Source organism: Theropithecus gelada, chromosome 6 (genome assembly GCF_003255815.1).
Source record: "Theropithecus gelada isolate Dixy chromosome 6, Tgel_1.0, whole genome shotgun sequence".
NCBI classification, from domain to species: domain Eukaryota; kingdom Metazoa; phylum Chordata; class Mammalia; order Primates; family Cercopithecidae; genus Theropithecus; species Theropithecus gelada.
Genome location: NC_037673.1, coordinates 175148697 through 175166770, shown reverse-complemented (window position 1 = coordinate 175166770; position 18074 = coordinate 175148697). Strand labels below are relative to the sequence as shown.

Genomic DNA, 18074 nt, shown 5'->3' with positions numbered 1-18074 from the left:
TTTTTTTTTTTTTTTTTTTTTTTTTTTTTTTTTTTTTTTTTTTTTTGCATGCATGGGTTTGAATTCTTTGAGGTCTAATCAATTTATTTGGACCCCTGAATAAAGTTTTATGAGTTTTCTTCTATGTGTGGAATTTATAAGGCATTCTCCCAGTGTGGTTTCTCTCCTGTCGAGTGAGAGGTGACCTGTACCTAAGGTTTTGTCCCATTTGTTGCCCTGAAATTATTTCTCCCAGTATGAATTACATGTTCCAGTGAAAATGGAGTTCTGGGTTGGAGGCTTATTCCATGTTTACACAATTAAAATTGCAGTGCTCCTCTCTGAGATGAGAGTTCTAAAGCAGAGTAAGATTGCGTTTTGATGTAAGCTTTACCCACTTATTTATAAGGTCTCACCTGTGGTCCACTGTGTTGAGACTTCTACAGAAGAGCTTCTGTACAGTAACCATATTCTGAGGCTTTCTCACTTGTGTGAATCTTCTGACACATTTATTATAGCTTTGTCACATTTCTTATCCTTTTTGCTCTTTAGAAATTTCCCCTTAATTTATTACATTCATTGCTTACTGTAAACAGTCCAGGTAACTGACTTTATTCTGTTACTTCGTGTTCAATAAATTCAACTTTTCCCAAAAGTTGGGTCTTCAGTTGCTTCTTTATACAGATACTGTTTCATAAAACTTCTTCAAACATGGAATAAAATGCACAATCCCAGGTGAATCTTCCCACCATTTTATAGAATGAAACTGCTTCACAAATACTCTTTGTTATATTGATACCTTTGTTTCTAAATATGAGACATTCCAAACTGTAAATATTTTCCATCTCTTGGGCTTTGAGGAGGGAAAAACTGCTGTAGTATGGACAGCCAGAGTGGAATACTGATGGTTATTACAAGTAGCTCGGGGGGTTTCAAAAATGACATTCCACGCTGTGGAGAAAAGGCTAAAGAAATGTAAGGGACAGGAACCAAAAAGGAATAAAGCTCTGATAAGAAGAAACTGACCAGTTGGATGGAATTCCAAAAGGTATTCAAGGGTGTGGAGAAGTAAATTAGTAAAAGGACTGGATTTGGCTGAGTGCGGTGGCTCATGCCTGTAATCCCAGCACTTTGGGAGGCTGAGGTGAGTGGATCACTTGAGGCCAGGAGTTCAAGACCAGCCTGGCCAACATGGCAAAACACCATCTCTACTAAAAACACAAAATTAGCTGGGCATGGTGGCACATGTCTGTAATCCCAGTTACTTGGGGGGGCTGAGGCTGGAGAATTGCTTGAACCCAGGAGACAGAGGTTTCAGTGAGTCAAGATACCGTGCCATTGTACTCCAGCCTGGGCAACAGAGAGAAATTCTGTCTCCAAAAAAAAAGAAAAAAGAAAAGAAGACTGGATTTGAAAATTTTAAGCCTCATCACTTCATTTGTGGATTACTGTTTTACTCTCTTTAGGCTGCTAGAAAAGAATACCATAGACTCAGTGGCTTCTAAAAACAGACGTTTCTCATAGGTCTGGAGGCTGGGAAGTCCAAGAGCAAGACACCAGGGGACTTGGTGTCTGGTGAGGGCTGCCTCCTTGTTCATAAACAGCATTTCCTTGCTGTGTCCTCATACGGTGGGAGGTGTGAGGGCATCCTGGGGTCTCTTTATAAGGGCTCTAGTGCCATTCCCAAGGGCTCTACTCTCATAACCTCCCACAGGTCCCATCTCCAAATACCACACATTGGAGGTTAGGATCTCACCATATGAATTTTGGAGCAACATAAATATTCAGCCTATGGCAATTACTCAGAATACTAACTAGTCTTTCTGCTTCTTGTATCTTTTCCCTCTTATTCATCCTACACAGTAATATAAAAAATCACCATTCCATGGCACCATGGTGCTGTGGCCCCATTGCTAGGGTCCCAGCCCTCTCCTGTCACCTCCATCTGGCTGTGATTTATTCTCAAATTTACCTGCAGACTCACATAACAGAAATAGCAGAAAGGGTACATTAGTCTAGGGGAACATGGCCCCAGGCACTCTTCACTCATACAGTCTGCCAGATGAGGTATGATCAGAGCTCTCAAATACTGAATTTACCTGCAGTATCATTTTCCCATTCTGGTCTGCAGACAGGTAAAACTTCCAGGGCACACAGACCCTGTCTTGCCCATGCCCTGTGTGCTTCTTTAAGTCAGCTTTTGCATCGTGACCTTGCACTGTGTCATGGTTAAGGCTTCTTGAGGTCAACTTCAGCTCTGCTGGATGAATGACCTTGGGCAAGTTACTCATTTCTCCCACAGTCACTGAAAGCCAGAGTCTCCTTAACGCACCCTGCAGAGGTGCCCAAATTGCTGGCCCCATAAGCCTACCATTGGTCCTCCCAGTCCTACCAATCGCTACCCACACAGACCCCACTCATTAACCCAGCCCTACGGCTGAGCAGTCCCAGGACCCCATCTCACATGCAGCTAGCCCCTCCTCACTGCCCCCCAGACTGCTTAGTCACTGTTGGTCCCACATGTACCCCTGGGTGCTTACTCTGTGCTAAGCACCTGGGATACATCAGCAGAGAAAATAGACAGGAACTGCTTCCCTCATGGGACTTGCATCCTAGTGGTGGAGACACAAAATAAACAACATACAAAACGAACTAATAAATGACACTGTATGTTAGAGGGTGACGTGCTGTGGACAAAAGGAAACAGCAGAGCAGGGTACAGAGAATGGGGAAGTGGCGGGGGGTGGCTGCAGTTCTGAATAGGGCAATCAAGTACAGGCTTCATCTGAAGGAGGTGGGGAGAGAGCCATGGAGGTATCTGGGGGATGGGCTCCTGCAGGCGGAGTGCCGAGCGCAAGGCCCAGGGGCAGGGGCCACCCTGGTGTTTCGGGGACCCAGCAAAGACAGAGGCATGGAGGAGTGGGTGAGGGAGGGAGACAATGTGAGGAAGGCAGCAGAGTGGGGCAGTCAGGGCTCTCCAGAGAACAGAGCCCAAAGGGTCAAGAGATTAGACGTAGATATAGATTAGATACAGATATACAGAGTTTTGCTTCGAAGGCCTTCAACTGACTGGAAGAGGCCCGCCCAGATTATTGGGGTAATCTCCTTTACCTAAAGTCAGCTGACTGTAGCGGTCACCCACATCTACAAAACACGCCTTCACAGCAACATCCAGACCAGTGTCTGATTAAGTAACTGGGTACCACAGCCTGGCCAGGTGACACATAAAGCGGTCACCTGAGGCACTGGGGTACGTATACCATGTGTGGCCCTGTAGGCCAAGGCCACTAAAATCATGGACTTCCATTTACTCTGGGTGAGATGAGGAGACACTGGAGGGTTTTAATAACAGTTAGAGGGTCTGACAAACTAAAAGGACCACTCTGGCTACTGCGTTGACAATGTTTTAGCAACATCTTTTGTACACGTGTCTTTTCAGAGCGTGTTACCTGCAGAATAGTGTAGTGGACACCTTTATTCATGGAAACATTTCTTTTTTTTTTTTTTTTTTTTTTTTTTTTGAGACTGAGTCTGGCTCTGTCGCCCAGGCTGGAGTGCGGTGGCCGGATCTCAGCTCACTGCAAGCTCCGCCTCCCGGGTTTACGCCATTCTCCTGCCTCAGCCTCCCGAGTAGCTGGGACCACAGGCGCCCGCCACTTCGCCCGGCTAGTTTTTTGTATTTTTTAGTAGAGACGGGGTTTCACCGTGTTAGCCAGGATGGTCTCGATCTCCTGACCTCGTGATCCGCCCGTCTCGGCCTCCCAAAGTGCTGGGATTACAGGCTTGAGCCACCGCGCCCGGCCCATGGAAACATTTCTTAATCACGCACCCAAGCTGCACTCTTAGAAACATTTTATACACGTGTTTTTAAAAAGGGTTTCACGTGCTGAACAGCTGTGGTCACATTCATTCACGGGAATACTACTATTCTCAAACATGCACCATTAGCGTTCTTAGAAACATCTTTTTTTGTTGTTGTTGAGACAGAGTCTCGCTCCATACCCCAGGCTGGAGTGCAGTGGCGTGATCTCAGCTCACTGCAGCCTCCACCTCCCAGGTTCAAGTGATTCTCCTGCCTCAGCCTGCGGCGTAGCCCGGCTAATTTTTGTATTTTTAGTAGAGATGGGGTTTTGCCAGGTTGGCCAGGCTGGTCTCCAACTCCTGACCTCAGGTGATCCGCCTGCCACGGCCTCCCAAAGTGCTGGGATTACAGGCGTGACCCACTGCACCCGGCCAGAAACATCTTTTGATGTGTCCTTATATTTTGGGAAGATAATAAAAAGGAAGAGAGAGAAGAGGTGAGCAGAAATGTGGCAGCCAGAGTGGCCAGTTCCTGAGATCTGTGGCGGTATAGCTTACTGGGTACGGGTTTGGGATCTATCACAAAAGCCTTCACATTTAAAACCGTTCTCTTAACTCTAACGTGATCTTGGACACGCTACTTAAGTCAAAGACTCCTTGCCTGTCAAGTAAGTATGATAATCATATCTAGCTGATAGGTAATCATCCATCCCTACAAACTTGAAGGTTTTTATAGAAATTTCATGGTATAATGTAGGAACAATGCACAGTGCCTGGCTCATAACGAGTGCTCAGTGAACTTCCCTCTCATGCAGTAATGGTAAGTACAAAAACCATTAGAGGCTGGGCGTGGTGGCTCACGCCTCTAATCCCAGCACTTTGGGAGGCCGCGGTGGGCGGATCACGAGGTCAGGAGATCGAGACCATCCTGGCTAACACAGAGAAACCACATCTTTACTAAAAATACAAAAAATTAGCTGGGCGTGGTGATGGGCACCTGTAATCTCAGCTACTCAGGAGGCTGAGGCAGGAGAATAGCTTGAACCCCGGAGGCAGAGGTTGCAGTGAGCCAAGATTGTACCACTGTACTCCAGCCTGGGCACAGAGTGAGACTCCATCTCCAAAAAAACCCAAACAAACAAACAAACAAAAAAAACACATTAGAAAGGCTAAGAGAAGTTCATGACTAAAGAAAACCTAAAAGACAAGAAGGAATATGACCTGCTTCTCAAGGAATGACCATTGATGCGTCCTTTACCTGTCTTATCGCCAGCTTGGATGAATTCTTGTCACAGCTGCATAACTATACTCCCAAGATCCAGTTTCTCTCTAACTTCAGGCTTCCACGTTTTCCTGCCATAGACTCATGTAATAAAACTCTTTCCTAATCATATATCTTCACCTCACCATCCCGGCCCAACCCCACTGCCTACTTACTAAGTTTAAACTATAACCCTGGGGACAAAAGCCTCCAGGTTTCATTCTCTGCCTATGTACGCACTGATAAAGAATGGCAGAAGTAATATAACTGCGTAGGATTTTAAAAATTCTTCATTCGGCCTGGCGCGGTGGCTCACGCCTGTAATCCCAGCACTTTGGGAGGCCAAGGCGGGCAGATCACAAGGTCAAGAGATTGAGACCATCCTGGCTAACACAGTGAAACCCGGTCTCTACTGAAAACACAAAAATCAGTCGGGTGTGGTGGCGGCGCCTGTAGTCCCAGCTACTCGGGAGGCTGAGGCAGGAGAATGGTGTGAGCCCAGGAGGCAGAGCTTGCAGTGAGCCAAGATCATGCCACTGCACTATAAGCCTGGGCCACAGAGCGAGACTCAGTTTCAAATTAAAAAAAAAAAAAAAATTTCTTCAGTCAACCTCCAGTTTTTAAATTAGTAAAGACACTAAAAACTGGAGGATAAAAGGTTTGCTGCTAGACATACTACTGAGATGAATTAGCAATTGAACTTCAGGTGGTTAAACACTTTTTCCAACTTTGGAATTTCTTCTTCACTGCAAGGAAAATTAATTGAGAAAGAAAGAAAAGTAATTGGAAACTTTTCCATTTTTTAATGCTCTGGTAAAATGTACATTATTATAGCAAGTATCTGCATCTTGGAAATTTGAAATATAAAACCCAAAACCAGATAATAGCTTCCTCTGTTTCAAGTGCTACCAAGGTCCCCTGCATGAACTAATGGGCCTGTGTGGTCTTGCTGCTTCAGCTGACAGAAGAAAGGAAAGGAAGGCGAGGGGAGGGGAGTGGAGGGGAGGGAGAGAGAGGGAGAGAGAGAGGGAGGGGGTGAGGGGAGGGGAGGGGAAGGGACAGAGAGAGGTAGAGAGAGAAAAAGAAAGAGGAAGGAAGGAAGAAAGGGAGGGAGGGAGGGAGGAAGGAAGGAGAAAGGGAGGGAGGGAGGGAGGGAAGGAGGGAAAGGAAAGGAAAGGAACTTCAGCCAGGTCTGCTACAAGCCACCACTATCAGAAAGTCCCCTGGGTTTTATTCTCAAACTGCTGCCTTTCCAGGGAAACAGGTCCTCGGGGTCAGCACCCTGCATCTTCCCCCTGTTCCTGGTTCTCTCACCCCCACATGGCTCAGCCTCAGGCCTGGCCCAGAAAGTGTGGATCTGAGATGGGGCTGAGCTGCCAAAGGCTGCAGCCTCAGCCTCAGCTGCGTCGGGCCTGGGGTCATCTGTGGTTTGCCTGCGTGGGACCTTTCCACATCCTGTCTTCTTTAGAGAAAGACCCTGGGTTTTTCTTGTGGACCCCTCTCTCCCACTCTTGGCTCATGTGGTTGGGTGAACCCCACCTCCTTAGGCTCCAGGTGAGCACGTGGCCCCAGCCCTCCTCATCCACCAACCCCAGGCAGTGCCGACTTGTCCATTAGGGGCAGTAGGGACAGTGGCTGGGGCCCAGAGTACCTCTAGGGGCTCATGGAAATGTTTTAAGTTCTCCCAAATTGGAAGGAAAACATTTTGTCTTTATGCCAACACAGTTGTAAAACAGATGGTAAAATGTGGTATAGCCATAAAATAGTTGTGAAATATATTGTGTATATATTTAAAATTTTTCTGTATGTTATGTTTTAGCCAGGTGCGGTGGCTCACACCTGTAATCCCAGCACTTTGGGAGGCTAAGGTGGGCAGATCACTTGAGGTCAGGAGTTCGAGATCAGCCTGGACAGTATGGTGAAACCCCATCTCGACAAAAATACGAAAAATTAGCCAGGTGTGGTGGTGCATGCCTGTAATCCCAACTACTAGCCTGTAATACCTACCTACTAGGTAGGCTGAGGCAAGAGAATCACTTGAACTCGGGAGGCTGAGTTTGCAGTGAGCCGAGATTGCACCATTGCATTCCAGACTGGGTGACAGAGTAAGACTCCGTCTCAAAAAACAAACAAACAAAAAACCCTTTTGGCTGGGGACAGACAGAGCCTGCCCTTCCTGGGGCTGGCCAGTTCTTAAGCGACAGCGAAGACTGAGCTGGGCACGCTTTCGATACACAGCAACCAGCCAGAGCCGGGCCTCCTCTCTCAGTCCCACACACCCCAGGAGCGACATTCCTCTGCCTTCATCATCCGGGGCCGAGCACCAGGCACCGAGGGAGCCCCTCTGCCCCCACTGTCCTTATAGCTTAGAGCCCACTGAAATTACACAAACGAGCCAGTCTAAACCATTCACCCTGCCCTGCCTTTCCCTCAGAAACTCAAAGAAAGGCTCTGGCTTCATGCTTCCCCCTACTCCCCACCGACTCCTGTCTTCTGCCTCCTGAACACCCTGGTGCCTGGTTCACATGGCCCTGTGTGGCCTGCCCTGTCTCCTGTCTCTAGGAATAGTGAGTACATTTGTTATCCTGAGCCTCTCCTCTGCCTCTTTTGGCTCCATCTCATTAACTACCTCATAACAGAATACAAAACAGGATGGAAGTAACGGTTTCATGCAATTGTGAGGATTAAATGAAGGAATATATGTAAAGTTCTTACAATAGCATCTGGTACCAGGCATGCCCTCAAATGTGAACTGTTAGCCCCAGTGATGGGAGTACAGCTCTTTATATTCCACAGCATGAAGCCTCTGCTTTCGAGGACCACGTGGGGTTTCGATGGTCACTGTGGGGGGTTCAGGCCAGGCTGGCTACAGAGAGAAACACTTGGAATGCTTTTGGCCATGTATTAGTGTCATCTAATTAGATAACCAGGTGACAAAAATGCAACTTGTACATCTTAGAAACTGGGCACTTTTCTCATTTTATTTTCAGAAAGACACACTGATGAATAATTATTGTCAACATTTTTTTAAGGATAGTGATGTGGCTGAGGCAGGTGGATCACGAGGTCAGGAGTTCAAGACCAGCCTGACCAACATGGTGAAACCCCATCTCTACTAAAAATACAAAAATTAGCCGGGCGTGGTAGTAGGTGCCTGTAATCCCAGCTACTTGGGAGAATCGCTTGAACCCCGGAGGCAGAGGTTGCAGTGAGCCAAGATTGCGCCACTGCACTGCAGCCTGGGCCACAGAGTGAGACTCCATCAAAAAAAAAGAAAGAAAGAAAGAAAAGAAGGAAGGAAGGAAGGAAGGAGAGAAGAAAAGAAGGAAGGAAGGAAAAAGAAAGAGAAAGCGAGAGAGAAAGTGAGAGAGAACGAGAGAGAAAGAAAGAGAAAGAAAGGAAGGAAGGAAGAGAAAGAGAGAGAGAGTGGCATGTGGTACACAGGGTGGCAGATGGAACACAGGGAGTATGAGTGCCACCCAGTGCTGGCACCTGCAGAGGATGACCATCAGCACCGCCAAGAGGTCCTTGAGTGATCAGAAACAACCAAGCTTGCATTCTTTCCCCTTCACAAACTGTTATAAAAATATTTAAATTGCCAAAGATATAATTAGCAGGAGTTGAGGTGCGCCAAGAAGCAGGGAGCCCTCCAACTGCAGGACAGAGGACGGTGAGAGATGGATGTCTCCATACTGTGCTGCTGACTAAGCCAGTGCTATAGGGGAGGGGGGGGCAAAGCGCAAAGGAACAGGAAGGAAAGGAGAGGAATCAAACAGGGGCAGGCTATGGCGTTCTTGGATTAAGTTTGAATTAAATTGTTTTCTCCACCAAAATCATTCAGTTTAAAGCAATTTTGTTCCAAGACTGAGACTCGGGCACAGTAACCTGGAAGGCTGAGTCTGCTGCAGGGACAAAGTGCTGTTCTAGAAGCAGTTAGTGAATATGGAGGAAGGTAATGTCTTAGAGAGGCCACTGTCAAAACTGGGCAAACAGGCAGGCAGGGAGAAAGAACCCAGATGACAAATCAGTCAGCTGGAGATGAGGGGCACCCAGCAGGAGATGGGCAGAGGAATCTGAAAGGGGAAATCTGAAGCAATTTTTTTTTCTATAACGAGGAGGCAGTTTCAGTGGCTGTTCCCAGAAGCCCACAGAAATGAAGAACCTGTCAAAGTCTGGATGCTAATTCCCTCCTCAAACTGGGCAGAGTGGAGCTGGCACCGTGATGGCTCTCAGAAGGCTCCGAGATGGGAGGAGAGGCCAGGAGCTGCTTCCCAGGCTCTTACCTTTTTCTATGGCCCAGGTGAGGGGCGGGGAGACTGGCCTCATGTGAGGGTCACGGTCGCGGTGTGCCAGAACAGTCTTGTGCACTGCATGAAGCAGGCGCAGGCTGGACGTGTGAAGATGGAGCTGCTGAAGGTGGCACATCACCAGGTGGCCAAGGCTGTCCCTGAAGAGTCCCAAATCGTGGTCCTTCATCTTGCCACAGTTGGGTATGTCTACGTGGCCATTAGGACTAGAAAAGCAAGGTATGAAATGAACTGCTTTTCCTACGAAACACTGGCTGTTTGGGGATTAACCCAGCTGAAGGTGGGGTACAGAAAACTCCCTCTCAGTAGCTACTGAAATGTCTAACACTCCACAGATCCGCTGGTAGGAAAGACTGGCTGAAAAAGTCTTACTGCAGAGTTCTCAGAAATGCACTTTTAGGGGTTGAGCTGGGGCAGGTTAGAATGCCACATCATCCACGTGAGAAAAGTATGGCTAGGACCCAGGCAATGTCCACTCCCCTAGTTGAGAGGGCTACGTAGTGAGCTCATAATCCCACAGTATAATACAATAAAGCCACTGCCTGGCCAAGTACTAGTACCATAAATATATTCAAGTCAGCCTGGGCACATCTAATAGGCCAGTGATTTACTTTTTGCCTTCCCAGCCAGGGATGAGTGAACAGGCATCTCGGAGGACTAATTTCGTGAAAACCTAAGCCTGATGGCAGGTGAACTCAGGGAGAATGCAATGTCATCTCAGATGGGGGCCTCAGGCTGCACTTAATGCTGCTGAACGCATAGTTCTTGGAGCCACGGCTGAGATGAATGAGATTCTTCATCCGGCTGCAGGCCTTGGCCCTGGCTCAACTGTAGGCACATACCAAGTACTGGTAGTTCTCATGCATTCACTAAAAATCAACCAACCAACCCAGCTTAGAAACGTGCTTCTCAGAGATTCAAGGCAAGGGGGTAGTAGTTAAGACCTGGCACATTACATGCATAGGGGTGAAGGCAGACATCTGTAGCAGTGAACATGGTTTTTTCAGGTTTACTCTGGAATCTGAGGGTGTCAGCCGCGTGAAGCTGCAGATGAACTTCTGAGGGCATGGGACACAGGCAATCCCAAGAAACCTCTTGAAATACTGTTTCACATGCAGTTTAATAGGGGAGAAAGTCTGAGTTGCTGATCAGTTAACAGGAGATGCTGGCCCACAAAGGTGGCCTTTATTAGATGAAGGCTGAATTTAGATTACTTGGACTTTGAAGCTGCTGGAAGCTTCCAAGTCTGTGTTGCAACCCAGAGCCCACTGAGTTCTCCCATGATATAGAATATCCTCTTCTGTAACGTGGGGGTGAGGTGCTGCATTCTGAGGGGTCAGCAGGTTGCTCAACTTGATGGCCAGCACTTCCACAGACCAGGAACTTGCCACTTCACTTTCCAGAATAATTTGCTTGGCCTCCCATCTTCATTGCATGATATGTTCCAGCTTGCAGTGGTGCAGACTCCTCCACTCCTTGTGGTAGGGAAAGGGAGAGGGCCCCAGAGGGTGTGTGTGTGTGTGTGTGTGTGTGTGTGTGTGATGGAGCACAGATGTTATTTATCTGTGTGATTTCTACTGAAAGCACTGAAGGATTAAAGACGGTGAAGGTGGCGGGGCGTGGTGGCTCACACCTGTAATCCCAGCACTTTGGGAGGCCGAGGTGGGCAGATCAGAAGGTCAGAAGTTTGAGACCAGCCTGGCCCACATAGTGAAACCCCATCTCTACTAAAAATACAAAAAATTAGTTGGGCATGGTGGTGGGTGCCTGTAATCCCAGCTACTTGGGAGGCTGAGGCGGAGAATCACTTGAACCCAGGAGGTGAAGGTTACAGTGAGGCGAGATCACACCACTGCATTCCAGCCTGGGTGACAGTGTAAGACTCTGTTTCAAAAAAAAAAAAAGAAAAAAAGATGGTAAAGGAACCATACCTGCAGGACTACTGTACCACTCAAACTTTTGAACATGGACATGGCCCTTGCCAGAGAATGTCAATGGAGCTAGTGACCTCTTCTTGACTCACGGAATTACTCCACATTTTTCTCACCACTGTCAGGATGAGTCTTTAAATAGTGGAGGGCCCAGATGGAGGAGAGGAAATGACCACTTCCAAATGCAAAAGCAGAAATTCAAAGCTGTCTGCTTTCCTATGAATACAGAATTAATACCTCCAGAAACCTAGAAAAAGCAGGGGAAGGACCAGGATGCAGCAGTTTATCCTGGGAGTAGGAAATGTACTCTAATGCAGTGGACACAGTGGACTGTCCAGCCGGGGGAAGAGTGGGTCAGAGCATTCTGAGAACTGGCCTTGGGGCTTTCACCTCTTGTATCAATTGCACATAGAGAAATGGGAAATGACAGAGGGAGGTGATTGGGAAAACTACAACTTAAGCGGGTGGGATCATTGCACCTGAAGCTGAGCAAGTCCCTGACTGATGCGTAGAGTCACTAAGTACAGAAGAATTGGAGGGTGAAGGCGGCATAGGCAAAGCCCCTCTTTCAGGTACCATCCCAGGGTCAGTCAAGCTGAAGCCCAGAGGAAATGCGTAACTCAAGAATTTTGATCAAGTTGTGCCTTCTAGACAGAGATACCAAGTTCTGAAGGCTGGATTTGGGGGTGATATTCAAAATCATGGACTGTGACTGAGACCAGATCACCACGCTCCCCATGTGGGGCAGCGATAGGTGGCACCATGCAGACAGTTAGGAGTTGCTAAGTCAGAGAGGGTCATTTGGGGCAAATGAATCATCTCACAGGGATTCTACAGGGATTAAGCCAGCAGACACACAGACCAGAGAGATGTGACAATGGATGGTTTGAAGCAGAAGGTGGGAAGCATAATTTAAATAATTGGTGGTGGTGCATGGTGACTGTACTTTCTTTACACTGGGCGTCGGTGGTGTGGGTGAGGAGAGGACTAAGGGTTCCATTAAAGGTGGCAACTCTCTTATGGAAGAGAATCTAGTAGAGTGAAATGCTTGTAGGCCATTTTACCTTTTTGTTCCTTTGCTTTTCAACTTTAATTTTTACAATTCCACAGTTTCTCTAATAGTCAAAATGTAATTTGATAAACCAATTTTAATGCTGTTAATGAAGCTCCATTTTGGTTCTGATACTTGGTAATTCAGACAAATCAAACAGTACTGCTATTTGAAGCAGTATTAAAGAATGAGGAGTTTGCCATTCTTCTTCTTCTTTTTTTTTTTTTTTGAGACGGAGTCTCACTCTATCACCCAGGCTGGAGTGCAGTGGTGTGCTCTCAGCTCACTGTAACCTCCACCTCCCGGGTTCACGCCATTCTCCTGCCTCAGCCTCCCCAGCAGCTGGGACTACAGGCACCTGCCACCACACCCGGCTAATTTTTAATATTTTTAGTAGAGAAGGGGTTTCACCATGTTGGCCAGGATGGTCTCGATCTCTTGACCTCGAGATCTGCCCACCTCGGCCTCCCAAAGTGCTGGGATTACAGGCGTGAGCCGCCGCGCCTGGCTGAGTATTTGCCATTCTTAAGTGCCCAAACCCCATGACACTGTGAAAGTTGACCCTCAGTAAATAAAGTGACGATCTTGATGTAAGTTTTCATAGTTATCCTCTAGAATGGATTATCTTACATTCAATAATTAACCTACTCAGTCTCAAAGGTCTTCCAGACAAACTGCACTCATGTCACTTTTCTCCAATATGATGTCTCTGATGCTGAATGAGGTTTGCGGTCTGGTTAAACGCTTTCCCACATCTGTTGCATTTGTAGGGTTTCTCTCCTGTGTGAATCCTCTGATGTTGAGTAAGGTGGGTGCTTCGGATAAAGGCTTTCCCACAGATTTTACATGTGTAAGGTTTTTCTCTGGTATGAATTCTCTTGTGTTGGGTGAGGGCTGAATGGTCACTGAAGGCTTTTTCGCAGATGTTGCACGTGTAAGGCTTCTCCCCAGTGTGAATCCTCTGATGCTGGGCTAGTGCCGATTGATCCCTGAAGGCTTTCTCACACAAGCCACATCTGTACGGTTTCTCTCCAGTGTGGATTTTCCGATGTCGTGCAAAGGACGAATTATCCCTGAAAGCTTTCCCACATTCGTTACATTTGTAAGGTTTCTCTCCAGTATGAATTCTCTGATGTTCAGTAAGGGAAGAGTTCACCCTGAAGGCCTTCCCACATTCATTACATTCAAAGGGTTTCTCTCCAGTGTGGATTCTCTGATGCTGAAGAAAACTTGTGCTCTGATTAAAGGCTTTTCCACATTCACTGCATTTATAGGGTTTCTCTCCACTATGGATATTCTGGTGTTTGGTAAGATGTGCCCTGCACACAAAGGCTTTTTCACAAATGTTACATTTAAAAGGTTTCTCTCCAGTGTGTATTCTATGATGATGGGCAAGGTGTATATTTCGGATAAAAGCTTTTCCACATAAGTTGCATTCAAAAGGCTTCTCTCCAGTATGAATTTTCTGATGGTACGTAAGCGAGGAGCTCACTGAGAAGGCCTTGCCACATTCCTTACATTCGTAGGGTTTCTCGCCGGTGTGAATTCTTTGGTGATGGATAAGGTGCGTACTCTGGTGAAAGGCTTTCCCACATTCTCTACATTCATATCTTTTCTCTTTCACATGAATTTTCTGATTTGGGTTTTTTCCAGTATGAATTTTCTGATGTTTATTAAGAGTTGAACTCTTAGAGAAGACTTTCCCACACTCACTACACTCAAAGGCATTTTTGCGAGGCTGGAATCCCTGACTTTGAGCACTGTGAGGAGATGAGCTCATAGTGCTGCCAGATTCATCCCATTCCTGTCCACCAATCCCAGACGGGGTGCTGGGGTGAGTGAGCACCGCTCGCTGCAAACTCATCTCCTGGCCTCCACACTGCCACCCCAGCAGGCTAGCACACTTCCAGTGACTGCTGCTGTGGAATCTTTCCTTTATTGTCCATTGGCCCAATTCTTCTTCAGGAATCGCCACCCTGAGAGTAGATTTCTTACTGGCAGGCAGAGTCATCCAGTCTGAAACACATCAAAAATAAAAATGTCCGTTTTACCCTAGTAAAGCATTTGGATGGGGTGAGATGATGAGCCTGTTCATAATGCTAACAGGCAGGTTTCGAGTTTGAAGATTTTCTGAAGTAACAACAAGAAAGGACAGAAAAGAGGGGTGAACAGGGGACTATGGCAGGGGTTGATCTCATGTATAATGTATGAGGCAGGAGAGCTTGGAAGCATGATCTTAGAAGTCACAGGCCTGGCTTAGAATTGAGTACAACACATATTTTCTTTGTGATAATAGGGAAGTTATCTGATTTTCTAAGCCTAAAACAAAAACAAAAACAAAAAATGGATAAAGACCACATGATGCTAACAGACAAGAAGAAAAGTGCCCTGTCCATTCAAATGAGATGGTTTTTAAAACAACACAGATGTGGCCTTAAGAAACCACTGAAAATAGCAGTGAACACTTGGTAGGAAAAAACCTTGACTCTAAAGTAAACTAAAATCAACATATAGGCTCATTTGAGCATTCAGATGAATAATAAAAAGCCAGGCTGCTGTACAGGCTGTGTGAAATGCTCATATCTACTAAAATAATAAGGACCTCCTATTGGTGAGGAAGCAATGTCTCCAAACCCGGATGAATAACGTGACACCAGGGGAGGAAACTGTGCCATGAGACATTTTGTGGCAAAGTTATCTCAGGATAAACGCTGCAGCCGTAAGCACTGCTGGCAAGTATTCTCAGGGCAAACAGGAGAGGAGCTAAAATGTAATACTAAGGACTAGATTCTAAACACAGATGATGCAAAATTCATGAGAAATCCTATCAAGAACAAGCCATCCTTATTACCTCCTTTTCCCACTCGCTCCAGAAAACCTTCTACAAAAAGGCACTCCTGGTATCATTTTAGAATCAAAGAAACAAACCTCTTTACTTATTAGGAAAAGAAAGGTAAACAGGCACATTTCAAGACTAAAATCCTATTGAGCTCAGAATACTATATCCCTGTTCAAAACAAAGAATGGTCAAAGTTAAACATCAGTATTGCCAAATGTCAAAATGCTGAGGACTGACTTTCACTTCCGGCCCAAAGACAGTAGCCCGTGGCAGACCAACATTTCCGCAGAAACAACTAGAAAATCTGAACTGAAAACAGTTATCTGTCTGAAGGCATGAGATGTCACCCAGGCCGACTTTATAGTCTAATATTTGGGAGAGAATGAAAATATACAGAGGGGATCCCAATACTCAGTGGCTTGTTACTCAAACATTTTATTGAATTCTTAAGGTTTACAGGGCAAAAGATTAAAGTTAAGCAGAAATCCAGAATTTTCCAGTCTTTCGGTACAACAGAACCGGGACCTTCCAAGGAGAGTCATGATAAACATGTGAAGCTCTCAGCTGGGACTCCTGCCAGGCTACAAAACTAGCAGCACGGGCAAACGAGCAGTTGACAAAGCTTTACAAACACTGTGACCAACCTCCAGCTATTCAGCCCTTGGCTGGAGGAGGATGGTTTGCTTGCACTCTAGCTGCTCCTAGGGAACGTAAATCTTCTCTGGAAGAACAACATCTAGAGCCTCTGCTCTCCGTCACACATGGTGTCAGGGACGCAATAAAAAAAGGCCGGCTGTGCTAAGAAATTGAATGAAGAGGGAAAAACAGACAATAGAAAAAGAACCGCAGAACACAGATACCAGAGTTATCAGATGAGAACCTTGAAACAACCGTGATTAACGTGTTCAAGGAAACAGGAATGAGAATTACAACAAAGAATTGGAACAGAATAATCAAATGGAAATTCTAGAACTGAGAAATACAGTAACTGAAATGATGAATTCAATAGTCTTTAACAAGATATCAAACACAGCAGAAGAGAGGAACAGTGAGCTACAAAAACACATGAGCAGAAAATATCCATAGTAACACACGGCTAAAAAGACAAACACTATTTAAAAAGAAAAAGGGTGAAAAATGAACTCTGAGAAGGGCTATAAACTCCAAGGGTAACTACAAAGAAAATTCACCTAGGCACTACTGAAAACCAAAGATTAACTTGAAAGTTGCTTGGAAAAAAAAATGATACATTACCTTTGAAAAAGCAAAATTAAGACTGGCAGTGTCTTAATGAAAACAATGGAACCCAGAAGACAATGAAGTAACATCTGAAGTGTTGAAAGAACCGAACTGTCGAGCTAGAATTCAACACACAGAGAAAATATCTCTAAAAATCAAGCATGAAGTAGATATTTCCATACAAACAAAAACAGAGATGGTGTCACCAGCAGATCTACATTAAAAGAAACACAGATGTGTTCCAGGCAGAAGAAAAATGATTCCAGGTGGAAATATGAAAATGTAAGAAGGCACGAAAAGCAATGGAAAAGTTAAATATGTGGATAAATAAAAATACAATTGATTACATGAGACAATAATGACAATGTCTTAATGGATTGCAAATATATGTGGAATTAAAATACATAGCAAAAATAAAGGTAGAAGGAAGAAAATGCTGCTAATTTTTTTTTTTTTCTGAGACCGAGTCTCGCTCTGTTGCCCAGGCTGGAGTGCAGTGGGGATCTTGGCTGACTGCAACCTCTGCCTGCTGGATTCAAATGATTCTCCTGCCTCAGCCTCCTGAGTAGCTGCGACTACAGGCGCACGCTGCCATGCCCAGCTAATTTTTTTTTTTTGTATTTTAGTAGAGACAGGGGTTCACTGTGTTGCCCAGGCTGGTTGCGAACTCCTGAGCTCAGGCAATCTGCCTGCCTTGGCCTCCCAAAGTGCTAGGATTACAGGCATGAGCCACCGTGCCTGGCCAAAAATGGTGTTAATTTTTTTTTTTTTTTTTTTTGAGACGGAGTCTCGCTGTGCTCCCAGGCTGGAGTGCAGTGGCGTGATCTCGGCTCACTGCAAGCTCCGCCTCCCAGGTTCACGCCATTCTCCCGCCTCAGCCTCCCAAGTAGCTGAGACTACAGGCGCCCGCCACCGCGCCCGGCTAGTTTTTTGTATTTTTAGTAGAGACGGGGTTTCACCATGTTAGCCAGGATAGTCTCGATCTCCTGACCTCGTGATCCACCCGCCTCGGCCTCCCAAAGTGCTGGGATTACAGGCTTGAGCCACCGCGCCCGGCCAATGGTGTTAATTTTTAAGATTGTACCACTGTCTGGGAAGTATTAAAAGTAAAAATTTATTTTGGACAGTAATAAGCTGGTTTTATTTATTAGCATTAACAATAAAAGACTAAGTAAAGAAGGTTAATTAACAAGCTAATACAGAGTAAAAATGGCACAATAAAAATATTTAATCCAATAGAAGGAAGGAAAAAAGGACAAGGGATTTAAAGCAAGTAAGTGAAATATAAAATAAATAATAGGATAGTAGATATAAAATCCCATACATAGTAACTTACCTAAGTTATTTTTAAAAACTAAGATTGTGGGCCAGGTGTGGTGGCTCTTGCCTGTAATCCCAGCACTTTGGGAGGCTGAGGTGGGCAGATCACGAGTTCAAGAGATCGAGACCATCCTGGCCAACATGGTGAAACCCCGTCTCTACTAAAAATACAAAAATTAGCTGGGCGTGGTGGCGGGTGCCTGTAATCCCAGCTACTCGGGAGGCTGAGGCAGAAGAATCGCTTGAACCTGGGAGGCAGAGGTTGCAGTGAGCTGAGATCATGCCACTGCATTCCAGCCTGGTGACAGAATGAGACTCCATCTCAAAAAAAAAAAAAAAAAAAAAA

At 45.8% G+C, this 18074-nt stretch overlaps 1 protein-coding gene across 4 annotated transcripts in view; it reads right to left on the bottom strand.

Annotated features, from left to right (window-relative positions):
• Positions 1-12559: 12559 nt before the first annotated feature.
• The window catches only part of ZNF454 (zinc finger protein 454), a 25389-nt gene continuing 19874 nt past the window's right edge, over positions 12560-18074 (bottom strand). For all 4 annotated transcript variants that reach the window (XM_025388057.1, XM_025388058.1, XM_025388055.1 and 1 more), the window contains exon 5: positions 12560-14346. In XM_025388057.1, coding sequence (XP_025243842.1) covers positions 13016-14346 — 1331 coding nt within the window. In that variant the 3' untranslated portion in view covers positions 12560-13015. The remainder of the gene's footprint in view (positions 14347-18074) is intronic.